At 46.4% G+C, this 14,522-nt stretch overlaps 1 protein-coding gene across 1 annotated transcript in view; it reads left to right on the plus strand.

Moving 5' to 3' along the window:
* Window positions 1–4,005: 4,005 nt before the first annotated feature.
* The window catches only part of LOC147022040 (heparan sulfate glucosamine 3-O-sulfotransferase 6-like), a 19,452-nt gene continuing 8,935 nt past the window's right edge, over window positions 4,006–14,522 (plus strand). The window contains exon 1 of the mRNA XM_085892593.1: window positions 4,006–5,002. Coding sequence (XP_085748719.1) covers window positions 4,560–5,002 — 443 coding nt within the window. The 5' untranslated portion in view covers window positions 4,006–4,559. The remainder of the gene's footprint in view (window positions 5,003–14,522) is intronic.

Consider the following 14,522-nt stretch of genomic DNA (forward strand, 5'->3'; position numbering starts at 1 on the left):
GCGGCTGAGCAGAATACCTGTCTATTGTCGCACAGTCGCGCTCGAAGATTGCTCAAAACTCATGCGAGCCGGCGTTGTACTCAATCACATTTGACTTTACATTTGCGAATGCGATGATGTTGATATTTCAAGGGGTGCCTGTCCAGCATGCCGGTGATAGCTCAGCAACTCTTTGCGAAACACACCGCGGGATCTTTAACGTCCATTAACTATCGCTAGCAGGCAGGACACTCGGCTTAAGGTCGATCTGAGGTGAGGGTTGGGGCACTTTGTGATGTAACGTCCTCCCTGTAAAGCACCAATTCGACAGTTCGGTTGCACGTACGGATTCAAACCCGACTTGGAAGCTCGCAGCAGAGAGCAAAAACGAATGAATAATAATGATCGAGATGTGAGTGTCGCAGGGAATGACACGTCGCGCCCTGTCGGCGCCTCCAAGGCGCAGCCGCCGGTCCGTCGAGCTGACGGAGGTTCAAATGGAAGTCTCTCCGCGCGAATTTGCCGATAAAAATCGATCAGAGTGCCCGGAGGAGGCCGGGCAGCCACCGCCAGGTGACGCAGCTCGATCGGCAATCTTGCGAGTCTCGAGTCTCGTGTCTCGTGTTGCGTCGCAGGAAGGTATCCGATGAGCTGCTGGTGGGACCTGCACTTCGCACAGGATGATCTTTGTCGTTGCACGTCTGAAGACGACGATGGTTCACGAGCGGTATTTGACGATGTCGATTGTTTCAGAAGTCAAGGATGAGACAATGTGAGAATTTTTGACCAGGTTATAATTAATTATCGTGACCTTCAATCAACAGCTGCAAAATGACGAAAACCCGGTTTCGTTCAACAACTTTCAAAATTTGACCTTTGCATGACCTTTAAAAGGTCACAAAACAATGTTGCGGACATTAAAATAAGGAAACAGGATACGTGCTATAGCTTATTGGAGTTAGTTCGTCGAAGAAGGTCGAAAACCCGGTTCGATTCCCACAACTTTGAAAATTTGACCTTTGTGAACTTTAAAGGTCAAAGGTCAAGGATTATGACCTTTGGTGCAAAACTTCCACTGGAACATTCCAGGAACAATACAACGTCATATAGGCTTCATGGAATTTCGCACTCCTCGGATTATCCATACTTTGATGAAATCAGCGTAAAAACAAACTTGAAGGGGGCGCCACGGGCAAGGTGTTCGAGATAGAGCAAAATGGTTTCAAGACTTTAGGTGGGGAATGACCTCAAGATTATGCATAAAAAAATATTCTCATCTGAGCTCTCAAAGTTTGGGCGGCCGTTTGATTTTTATGTCAAAATTCGCATTTTTCTAAGTTTTTGACCTTGTGACGAAAATGAAAAATCGGACGACGACAAGTTTTAGATAATTCATTTTGCTATTCAAATACCGAAGAACCCATTCCATTCAATCAATTCCCTAGAAGGTAGATTTTTAATCCGACTACCCCCTAAAAATGGATATTTTTTGGGCGTGGCTCCGCCTACAATGGGAGTAGCACGTCCTCATCCAGGAAAACACAACCAGACATTGATATCGAACACGTCACCAAGTTTCATCAATACCGGATCAAAGTCCATGGAGTTATGCTCTGGACAGACACACAGACACACAGACAGACAGACACACATAACGAATATAGTGGTCACTCTGGCTGGCTGGCGCTCGTGAACCAATAAAATGCGACAGTACGAGTGTTGCTGCCATCAGGGTTGCCAGGATGGCCTGGAGGTATTCACACTCGCCTCCAAGCTTTGTCACCCTGGTTCGAATCCTGACCCCAGCTTTGAACTGTCATCTTGGTGTTTCATGGGTGGAGTGATCCATCAATGTGTGCCGTCCCTCGGATGGACGCTAAACTGTCATCCCATCTGCCAGCATGAGTTGATGGATGTTAAACACCCAACGGTGTCTTTTTCATTGTGAAGAGTAGCTGAACTATCGCTGGCAGTCCAGGCACCATAAACAAATTCCAAATTGCTGCCCCCAACGACTTAGCCGAACGTTAGGCCTGGCCATCCGGTTCGTGAAAGACTCGGGTCGGTTTTCCCCGGCCGATCCCCCACAATAAAATGTGGGATCATCGTGGCTGTTGAAGAAGAACAGCCAACTGCTTTTATCTACAAAATAATCTCATCGATGTTTTTGAAAGATTCTCAGGTTGTGACAAGGTTTGTGTCGGCCATCAGGAGGCTTCCCACGACGCTGCGTGAGAAATCAAAACCGTGACGTCATTGCATTTGATTGGCGGCCGTGAGTATTCAAAGTCGGCGGCAACAAATGACAAATGCTCTTCCATTTACCAGCATCACGATCTCGCGAAACGTAGGATGTTTCTCATTGGTTCACTGACATGATGTAACTCAGAGCAAAACATTGCACCAATGAGAAGCCCACACCCCCCCCCAACAACCCCCACTCCCCCCAACTACCCCCACTCCCTTCCCCCAATCCCTCCCTCCCTCTGCCACTTGGCTCCCTCGCACCGCAGATCCTTTACATCCTTCCACTTTTATCAATGTTGGCAACTATGTAGCGACAACGTTGTTATGATGCCACGACCATCCTATGATGTCAATAACATTGAATTATGATCGAGATTCCAGACCATCACGACCAGGCAACTTCCATGTTGTATGCAATGGGTGCTCGTCTTGCAGCACACGTCACGAATTGCTCCTGTTCACGAGTCTCATCAATTGATGGTGATCACGAAGCGAGATGCCCCCATGAGATCGAGTCGGCATCGCGGTCATCTCGCCTGAGAGGTGCAGGAAGAGGTTAATGAGACAAACTAATGACGCTCACGTGCCCGAAACGCTTCTCGCAGACTAGCCAAGGAGAACCTTCATATTAAGTCAGTTAAATCGTCCCCACAAAGCCGTTCCACATTTCAGGGGACCCCAGCCTTGCGGGCATCTTCCTCTTGCTTGGATGTTCAAGGATTCGTGCATCCCACCCCCGGCCCCCCCAAGGGTGTCCTCCACAATGCACTCACTCAATCAGGTTCCATCTGCAAGGCGAGACTCGGCAGATGGACATCTGTAAAGAGATTGCCTGGGTTCACGTTTATTATGATGGTCGTCGTTGTCATCATCGTCATCACCATCACCATCACCACCATCACCATCACCACCATCACCATCACCATTACCATCACCATCATCATCATCACCATCATTATCATCATCACCACCATCACCATCATCACCACCATCATCACCATCACCATCACCATCACCATCACCATAACCACCACCATCACCACCACCATCACCACCACCATCACCACCACCATAATCACCACCACCATCACCATCACCATCACCATCACTCCATACAAAGTGTTGGTGCTCCCGAAGCAGTTGCTTGGTTAGGGTTCAGTCCTGGACAGGTCGCCACTCCGTCGCAACAAACTCGACTGAGTGTGCAGGAGTTTGTAATTTGTTCAGGGTGCCGGCGATAGCTCGCCGACTCTTCACAAAGGACACCGTGGGATCTTCGTTTCATTTCATTGTTTTTTTGTTATTGTCCACGTGAAACATGGACATTTTCCTTCCCACGAGCAATTCAATGACATTTAGGAGGAAGGACGCACACGGTGATGCCTCGCTCGCCCTGTCTGCGAAACACGAGGATGACAGGATATAAAATCTGGGACAAGATTCGAACCCAGGCGAGATAGCTCAGAGGTTCCTTCAACAAAGGGACTCCATTTTTATCTGCTGCTTTTGTTTTGACTCAGTGAGATGAAATTACGTCACAATCGGTGGCATTCCGATACCTCGTATGACACAGCTCGCTGATCTGGCAAAACTGCAGTGAAACAGTTAAAAAAAAAAAAAAAAAACCTCGCAATTTGTTGAGTGTGTTCGTATTAATTGGGCGTGGCCTATCTTTCACACCAGCCAATGATTGCCTCGCGCGCACGTCTTGCCCCGCCTTGTGGGCGTTTACAGATCGGCTCAGCCAATGGCGACGAGGCTGGTGGTTCCACCGAGTACCGAGAGAGCGCCTGAGCGCGGGATTCCAGTCCCGAGCACCTTTGAGCTCAGCACGTGCAGAGCACGGATGGATCGGGAGGGCTTGGGGTGGTCGAACGAAAGAGTGAGCGCAGAAGCTTCGTAAAACCCACCATGAGCACAATGGAGTCGAGATTGGACGGGCGCATGGCCGATCCTGCGATTAAACCAACAAAGTGAAGGCACGTGAGAAAAAAAAACCGACCACTCGGAACAGCGACGTCCCGTCCTCGAGAACTTGGAGCGTCTGAACACCATGTGCGTGCTTCTCAATCACCGTGCATCAGAGCACGCTGCTCTGTGTCCCCAGTAGCCGGGTGGTGTTTCGGGTGCTAGTGTTTGTGGTGGTTCTGGTAGTAGTAGTAGTAGTAGTAGTAGTAGTTGTGGTGGAGGTAGCAATACTCAAGTAGCAATACTCAATACTCAACTCAAGTGGTGGTGCACGCCGGTGAGCTGCGTCGCACGACGATGCGCGGTCCGGGCGCAGCATCTTGGCGGCAATTTTAAGACGACCGAAGCAATCGCCGGTCTTCTTAATGCAGAAGCGTCCGCTGTTGGCTATGTTTTCGGCCGTCTTCCTCTCCACCTACTTTTTCCTTTATTCACTGTCCGGTTGCTGCGAGAAAGCGGGCCAAATTCAGCCAGACCCGTCGCCATCGCGACGCCGAGACGAACAGGTGCACCTCGAGGTCTACCTGGAAGCGCGGAGCGGCTCCGCAGCGGGAGACAAGGGGCGCATTGAGAGAACCTCGGATGCTGAGGATGAAGGCGAATTGTATGGAGACGGCGTGCTGCTTCATGAGGACGAAGCGGCTGAGAATGGAAGCCAGAGCCTGCCCCAGGCGATCATCATCGGGGTGAAAAAGGCGGGAACCCGCGCCTTGCTGGAGGCCTTGAGGCAGCACCCGCTGGTGCGTGCCCTCGGGGCCGAGGCTCATTTTTTCGATCGGCACTACGGGCGTGGCTTGCACTGGTACAGGTAAATATCGTGCACTCTTCGTATACCTCTGTCAATATGTCCCCTCAGTGTCTTCTATATCCATCTCAATTTCTCCGCTCAGTTTGAACTGCCCTACCCTGATCTATGTGCTTCAATAACTCGCTATCCTCCATTGGTACCGACCTGTCGTCCACGTGTCCCAATACCGATGCACCGTCAGAAACGCACTACCCTTGTCCCAATATTAAAATGTGACTTGGTATTCCACTGACCTCTACAAGTGTCTCGCTAACTAGTCTCTGGAAGACCAACACCACCCTCAACATGTCTCAATATCTATTCTCGCCTGGGACCACACAAGTGTCTACATTTCTTCAAAACTACCCTCCATTGGTATCACACTAGCCTCTACACCTGTCTCCAAAACTACCCTCCATTGGTACCACATTAGCCTTCACACCTGTCTCCAAAACTACCCTCCATTGGTATCACACTCGCCTTCACACCTGTCTCCAAAACTACCCTCCATTGGTACCACATTAGCCTTCACACCTGTCTCCAAAACTACCCTCCATTGGTATCACACTCACCTTCACACCTGTCTCCAAAACTACCCTCCATTGGTATCACATTAGCCTATACACCTGTCTTCCAAACTACCCTCCATTGATATAACACTAACCTCTACACCTGTCTTCAAAACTACCTTCCATTGGTATCACAGTAGTCTCTACAGGACGGTGTCTCCAAAACTACCCTCCATTGGTATCACACCAGCCTCTACACCTGTCTTTAAAACTACCCTCCATTGGTATTACAATAGCCTCTAGCTGTCTCCAAAACTACCCTCCATTGATGTAACACTAGCCTCTACACCTGTCTTTAAAACTACCCTCCATTGGTATTACAATAGCCTCTAGCTGTCTCCAAAACTACCCTCCATTGATGTAACACTAGCCTCTACACCTGTCTTCAAAACTACCTTCCATTGGTATCACAGTAGTCTCAACAGGTGTCTCCAAAATGCCCTCCATTGGTATCACACAAGCCTCTACACCTGTCTCCAAAACTACCATTGCTCTGTGGGTTCGATTTTTATGATTTTAACAGCTTTTATGGTTTGAAAATACCGAAGGTGTGTGCAGGTACACTCGATTAAAGTCGTACGGTTCAAGATGCACTTTCACTGGTATCCATAAAGTACGTCCTTTTTGTCCGACATGTACACGATTGTACATCATATATGAACCGCCATGAATGTTTAGGAACTTGCCGAAGGAAGTTTCTGGAATCCGAGTTTGTTTCGGCTCATTTTTTCTCGTTTACCCGTAACTTTGTTGTGTTTTCGGTGTGATTGCACAAGTTGCCCTTTAAACTTTGTTCTCTCTTCCAAACATCGAATGTTGACCATATTAAACCAAAGGATCATGGGAAATATTGTACACGTAACTTATTGATCTACCTGCGGTGACAGCATCACAAGGTAATTATGAAGTCACAGGTAAAAGTCCTGTGAAAGTCATGACTTTTACCGAGCTGGGAATTTGGTTAGAGCACCGACACACGATGGCCTACTGTTTTTGAAACGTAACAGAGGATATTTACCCCGTCCAATAAGCGGAATGCGTACGGGACGACCGGCTTTACGTCCCCCTTCCCCCCCCCCCCCCGATAGACTGCATACTTCAAGATGCAGCGCTTCCTGCTTGCACCGCGACAATTCGATTGGACCCGTCACTGATGGAACCAGGAACCAGGTCGATAACGAGCGAGAAAAGCACCTGCTGAACGATCTTGCCCCCAAATTCTTCTTACTCAAAACTTCTTACTCGACTTGACTTCTTGAACCAGTTCCCTGAGAAGTAAATGGAGGATTGCTGATGGCGTTTGTCGTTCGGGATTTGGTTTTTCCGCAACGAAGAACTAAAGCCGGACTTGGTGACCCACATTGCAGGTTGTCCTTGAACCTTGCACCAGTTTGCGATGAATGCTGTGATAGAATTTCCCAAAGTTTGATTACTCGACCCCATTTTTATTTATTTATTTTCGAAGAGGGAGATAATGTCTGTAAATGAATTCTTTAGCGGCCTCAATTTTTCCCCCCACCTTCTCCTGGGGTCCTACGGGAACATTTTTGGCCCAAGGCTTTCACGAACTCGCTGACGAAATCTGACGTAGTACCGAAGGTCATTTGGGCAGCAATTGGTCATTTGTTCAGGCTGCCAGTGATGACTCTTCGACTCTACGCTAAAGACACTGTGGCATCTTTAACGTCCAACAGATAATGATAGAAGATGGGGCACCCGGCATAATGTCCACCCAAGGGACGACAGACCGTGATGCAACACCTTGCATGCGAAGCACCAATCTCATAGTCAATAGTGTATGAATCGGGTCGGCAATCGAACGCAGACAACTGCATACTATTCAAAGGTAAGAGCGCTACATCTGCACCACCCTATTGGGCAGGGTATGGATGCATTCCCGATTCATAAATGTGTTGGTATCGAATCAAAACATTATGTAAAGTGAGACAAGAGGACAAAAACCCCTCCCCCTACCCCACTCATGTGTAACCTCCTCTGTCCTGGTTAGATGTTCAGGATTCTGAACGTCTGCATCAGATTGCAGTCCAGCTGATGGTATAACAGGCAATTTCAAAAAAAAAACATATATATATATATATATATATATATATATATATATATATATATATATATATATATATATATATATATATATATATATATATATATATATATATATATATATACACACACACATACATATGCATACATGGCAGGTGAGGAGCCAGAGAAGGGATTTTGCCCCCATCATGCTCTTCCACATTAGTATGCAAGCCTGTCTTTATTATCCTACCCTATCGATGTGTCTATGACACACAATCGTGTCTTAATTGTTATAACAACTGCTGTAAGAATTATATACAATCAACACTGACTTGTACCCATAAAACCTCCTTTTCATAACTATCATGTGCAGCCTGTGGCTGCTGGTTGCATCATTTTCTGGGGGCTCGACTGTGCCGCTGATACAGTGCCCTCTATTACCAGGACACTGGTAATTATTTTGCCAACCTCGGAAAGATGATGGGCTGAGTCAACCCCAACTGGTGTTGATTCAACGGTAGCATGACAAGGGCTCAAACTCAAGACCCTAAGATGTTAAGCCAGCCACCCTAACAGTTAGGGGCCAACGACAGGTTTCTCCTTTGAGTGAGCACACCAATAGACAACCTTTGTGGGTTTTTTTTGTTTTGTTTGTTGTTTTTTTCAATTTTAAAAAACATTTATTTCCATAGTTTCCAATGTAAGGACAGTAAAATTAAAGTATATGAAAGTAATACTTCCAGAAGTTGGTGAACTCAGACGACAATCAAATAACAGTTACAGAAGCAAATATGGAGGAATATTCAGAAGCCGAGGCTTGTATTGATATGCCGACGGACTAACAATGTAAATGACGAACAATAAATGGGACCAAAACTACCGAATAGCAAAGAATTAAGGAAAAATGGTCAACAATACTATGAATAGCAAATACAAGTATACACAGATAAAAAAAGTGAAATAACAACAAAGCAAAGAGTTGCAAAAGTGAATAACAAATCAATGTGTAAGAAAGGAAACTTTCAACAATAGAAAATCAAATTTGGTTTATAATATAAGCAGACTTAAACTGACCCACAGACAAACTGTGCCTTTACTGCTCCATCAATACTATTCCAAAGGCGTGGTCCATATTAGCGTAGTGTATTAATCGAGTAAAAGGTAGAAACAGGTAATCTTGTGATCTCGTGAAATGAGTGCAGATATCGTGGCCTGCTGTAAAGTAAGATGAAAAGACTTGTGGAAGAAGATTGTTGATGTTATGTCAGGTGAGGTGTGGGAGCATGTGCCAGAGCAGCGCGTCGCTGCGTCCACTTTCTGCCAGTACTCCAGGGGCCTCCGTCTGGCTATCCCCCAGGCAGATGCCTGGCCCATCCCTATCTCTTTGAGATGCTGATCAACCTGCTGCATCCACGAGGAATGTGGTCAGCCCATTGGCCTCCTCCACTCACGAGGGTCTCTCGCTGAGAATCTGGTGAGCGGGATCAGTGTCAGGAAAACAAGCCACATGTCCATACAGCCGCAGCGAACGCTCACAGACGATGCAGGTAAGAAATCTCATTTGAGTCTCTCTCAGCACTGCTCGTTGGACAAAAGTCCGACCAGCAATAGCCAAGTATTCTCTGAAGAGACCTGGTACCAAAGGAGTTAAGTCTCCATCTCAGATCCCTGGTTAGTGTCCAAGTCTCACACCCGAAGAGCAAGACTGGAAGCACCATGTCCTGAAGACTCGGACTTTTGTCCTCCTGCACAGGTACCAACAGTGCCACACCCCATGATACAGTGAATCCATGACTCCCCAGACATTTAATGACCTCTGGCTTGCAGCCAGCAAAGACATGAATATCACTGCCAAGGAAAGTGAATCTCTCTGTGACCTCAACATCCTCACCACAACCAGGTACAGACAAGATAGCAGCATCAAAGATGTCATTGAAAGAGGATCTTCGTTTGGACCCAGGAAACCCATAATCCCAGCGGCTCTGACTCCTCATTCAGCACCTCGAGGGCCCCCAAAAGGATTTCCAGAGTCTCCGCAAAGATGACTGCATCATCTGCGAAATCAAGGTCAGAGATCTTGACATTCTCAAATGATGCACCGCAGCTTGATCTCTCCGACATCCTCCCCAGAATCCAGTCCATACAAGTGCTGAAAAGTGTGGGGCCAGCACACACCCCTGACGAACTCCATAACAATGGGAGATAAGTCGGAGATGGTATCACCACATGTCACAGCACTCTCAGTACCAGAGTATGGTTCAGATATCAGATTGATCAGTTTTGGTGGCACCCCACGAAGACCAAGAATCCTCCAGAGGGAATTCCAATTCACTGAATCAAACACGTTGCAGAGATCAACATAAGCTGCAAGCAGCCCCTGCCGAAACTCACGACTGCATTCGGTGAGGAACCGAAGAGCAAGGATACGTTCAGTCATTGACCTCTTTGGTATAAAGCCTGACTGCCCTGGGTGCTGGTGCTCAAGCAGATGGTGGCGAACCCTATTAGTAATTATCCGAGGAAAGACCTTGCCGGGCACTGAGAGCAGCGTCACCCCTCGGGAGTTGTTGCAGTCCTGGCGATCACCCTTCCCTTTCCAGAGAGGGACAACAAGGCTCCTCTTCCAGGCAGTTGGGATGATGCCAGTGTTCCAGGAAGAGCACAGAACTGCATGCAACTACATGAGTGCAGTATTTACATTAGTCTTAAGAAATTCAGCATGGATGCCACAGATCACAGGAGCTTTACCCCATTTCCAGTGGTTCACTGCAGCCTGTGATTTTACAAACGAAAATGGATCACAGTTGATTGGAGGGTCAGCAATAGGGATAGTAACACCCCTGACATCCAAGTCAATAGCGAGTGGATCAGCCTGGTACAGCGCTCAAAGTAACCGGCCCAGCGGGCCTTCACTTCGGACTCCTCTGTTAAGAGCCCACCACTCTCTGCTCCAACTGCAGTACACCGAGGGATGGGCTTGGAGGAACACAATGCACAAATTCCCCTGTAAGCGCAACGAGAATCATTTGACCACAGTTGATGCTCTAACCCCTCACATATTCTTCGCACAGAGGCCTCCTTGTCCACCCTCAGCGCATGTTCATTTTTATGCCTCAACTCTCTGAACAGCTCAGCTCTGCCATTCAGCCTGGCCCTACGACTCTGGTCAATGGTATCCAGTGTTCCTTGAGAGACAAATTTCTTCTTTGACCTCCAGTGAGTTCCAAGACATCCACTGGCAATATCAACGATGGTGGTCTTTAAGGCACTCCACAACTCTTCAGGATTCCCCAAAGCACCCAGTCCCCCCCAAATCCCCACTCAGCCTGTTCACAAACTCCTCAGCTACGCTGTCATCCATGAGCTTACCAACATCCAGATGGTACCATTCTCCCGGATTTAGGCTGCAACTTTAGAGTTGCCACAACAAGGTCAGTATCGAGGAACTGAGCACTCCGGTAGACCCTGCAGTTCTGGATTATCCTCCAGTGACCATCAATGAGCACATGGTCAATCTCCTTTGGCACACCACCTGTGTTGGAATACCAAGTTCAGCAATGAGCCTGTGGGTGCTGAAACCATGAAGCAGCCACCCTATGTCCATGACTTCTTGCAAAGTCAAGGAACTTTGTGCTTTTCTGATTCACAGTTCCAGACGCATGGGGACCAACACATGTCTCATAACCATCCCTATTAGTTCCAGTCGATGCATTGAAATCCTCCAAGACTAGAAGAGGATCTTGCCTGGGACACTGATCAACCATAGACTCGAGCATGGCACAGAATGAATCCTTCACGGTGAGATCACTCGCCTTCGTCAGAGCATAAACAGAGACCAGGGAAATGACACCTAAGGAGTGATGAATCCTTCGGTTCATAATATACTCATTAACCAGTGTTTCCTCAATTATCATTGGAGTCAGGTTATTGGACACAGCTACAGCAATTCCTTGAGCATGGTAACCATCAGAGCGACCAGACCAATAGTCGTTACCACCCGCCCTGATCTCGTCACTCTCTGGTCTCTGAACCTCAGAGAGAGCTGCAATACCGATGTTGAAACGCTTTGGCTCAGATGATATCAGAGACAGGTGATCATCCTCTCTTAAGGATAGGGCATTCCAGGCACCCACCCAAAAGGACCACCTCAGGTTACCCCAAGGTGACCGCAGTGTGTTGGACGACACCTCAGCACCACCCCGACACACACTACCTCAATCTGTCCCGGGAAGGTTACCCCGTGGTTTTCCTCCTGTCATCAAAGATTGGGGGTCCCGACGGCTTTGCCCCAATCCCGTAATCCAGTTCGCTGTCCTGCGAAGGGCACCTGCACAGGAGGTACTCCCACGCAGTGGGTTTTCAGATTTCTTTGCATTTTTCTTGTGTTTTGCGAAGTGAAGTGTTTAACGGTGGCTGGACTGCAAATCCTGCCACCAACCTCCGAATAAAAACGAACGCAACTCCAGGAGGACGTCCACAGACACAGTTGGGCACTAGATATGGATGGCCGTTGGCTCACAAGGTGCTCCTCCGTCCTTTGACAGGTTTTGTTTGTAATCCCGCTGGGTGTCCATATCCAAACACCCTCCTCACCAGGAAACCTGGTGGGGGAGACGGTTTAGTCGCTGACAACCCGACCATGGAACAGGTTAGTGCAGGTTTACATGGTACTGCGTGCAAGTCATAGATCGAATCTGGCCTGATGAATAAATTTTGTTGATATGCTTGTGCATAAATATCCCTGTATGTAATTTGTGAATGGCAAAGCGTGTCGCTGTGTTGAGTTTTGTGAAAAGAGGTGCATTGTGGTCCTGTGAATGAGAAAGGGTACAGATCCTTATTGAACGCCTTTGAATAACTGAGAGTGAGTGTAGCTGATTGTTACGAGAGCGTGCCCAGACAACCTTCTCACCAACCGGTCTATTTTTGTTTTGAAATGAAAATAGTTGTTGATTTTATTAAATCATTTGTCTTTATTATAAATTGTTCATCGAAGAATTGGCAGAAGAAGTTTGCCGAAAACAGGAGCGACCGTTTTTTGAGATGTCAATTTGAGGGTCGTGCCAAGGTACGAGTTGCAAATGCCAGTGCTGTAACATCCCACCAACCAAGACACTTTGATGAGGGCGGTGGTGTGACCAGTTGCTATTTCATATCGCTGTTCACATAAAAATGAAGCCGCTTTGAAGATATGCTGAATGAATTAATAATTTATAAATATAATAATGTGGAATTGCATATTGAATCTCCAGATTCCTGGCTCATCAAACAATCGCACTGCAGACCATCTTGACCTAATGAAGTACAACGGTACAACCAACCAGCTCGAACCTTAGACTCCAGTTCATGTTGCATATTCATTAAAACCATTATCCAATATCGGGGTTCATGTATTAATCGTAATGCATCGGCACACGTGTATTATATAAATTTGGCGAACCCCGTTCATTCTCTACATTCTCGTTCATTTATTTAAATATTCTGCCGAGTAAGTACAAGTATGCGACGACCAACGTAGATCATGTACATTTCCTGGTCAAGAACGTTATTTGATTTTTGCCTTAAAAATCCTTTTGGACTTGCTGAACCAAGAGATGCAGTAGTTTTGGTGATTAATGACCTCACTCTCTGGTGGAGCATTAAAAAGGGGATAGGTTTTTTTTTTCCCATTACTTTTTCCTATTTTCATATTTTTTTTAAAGTTTGTTCGATAAAAGGGGTTGTGTTTGGGAAAGGGGTGTGCTTTCAACCTCCTTAGATTCACCCCTTAAGACAATAAGTTATTCTTTCCACCATAAGTAGATAAACGTGATGTTTTAAACAAAACTGGCTTATTAGATTATCCCCATAAAGTATTGCAGTTACCACTCTGCAGTCACTATTCTCGGCATGGCCGAGCTTGCTCTGATAATTCCCAAATTTTGTTAACTGTATGAACTGTAGCAATCGTGTCATAAGTGATAATCCCATGATATTGTTCAACAGGATATGTTTGTGTTTCCAGGATATGATTCAACAGGATATTGATTCAACAGGATATGTATTTCCTATTGTGAATATGGATACAAAGTATGTATTGGTAAAATATTAAGCAATTCAGGCACAAAGAGGTCACTATCACCGACTTGCAGCCAAAAATGCCCCAATCGGTATCCAAAACAGCATGCTTGTGACCAAACAATAGCTCGCTTTGATCAAAAGGAAAATCACCCATTGGTGACCAAATATTGGCGCGCATGTGACCAAAAACATCGCTTGACAAAACTGGGGCCCACTTGCAACTTAAGAAGGGCCTGCGTGTCGTAGAAAAGGAATTGCTTGTGATCAAGCGACAGTCTGCTTCTCATCCAAAAATTGTGAAAAAATTTTTTCCTTGTTTTTCTTTGTTATTTCAGCAATGTCCATATTCACGTGGTGAAATACCTGTCTTGAGGAACAGGTTACATTGTCACCTTCCATCATGTCTCTTCTGAAACCGATGGATTGCTTTTATTTTACTCCTAAAATAACTAGCAAAGAAATGATGTATGTTTGTGATGTGATATCACATGTCTGATGGGATGGGGTGTGCACAGGTAGTGTACTTACCTTTGAGTGTAGTGTACTTGGTGTACTTAGCCTGGGTTTGATTCCCAACTTGACTATGTAAACTGTCCGATGGACTATCGCAAGCAGCGCGTTGCATCACAAAGCTGTGTTTTCCATCTGCCGGCATTACATGGTGGACGTTAAAAAACAAGCTCGAATGAGCGAAGATCCTCGTCATCTTAATGATGACATCATAAAAACGAATATGACGTCATTGTGATGTATCAGGTTTGTGATAAATTATCTGTGCTAATGCCCGGCTTGATTCCCGCAAACAAAATTCAAACAGCTTGCCTAGTTTTGGAGATAATGGTATAGGCGATTTCCATTAGCGGCGATAT

The sequence above is a fragment of the Eptatretus burgeri genome, chromosome 8 (genome assembly GCF_056783735.1).
Source record: "Eptatretus burgeri isolate ZD-2024b chromosome 8, Ebu_testis_v1, whole genome shotgun sequence".
NCBI classification, from domain to species: Eukaryota; Metazoa; Chordata; class Myxini; order Myxiniformes; family Myxinidae; genus Eptatretus; species Eptatretus burgeri.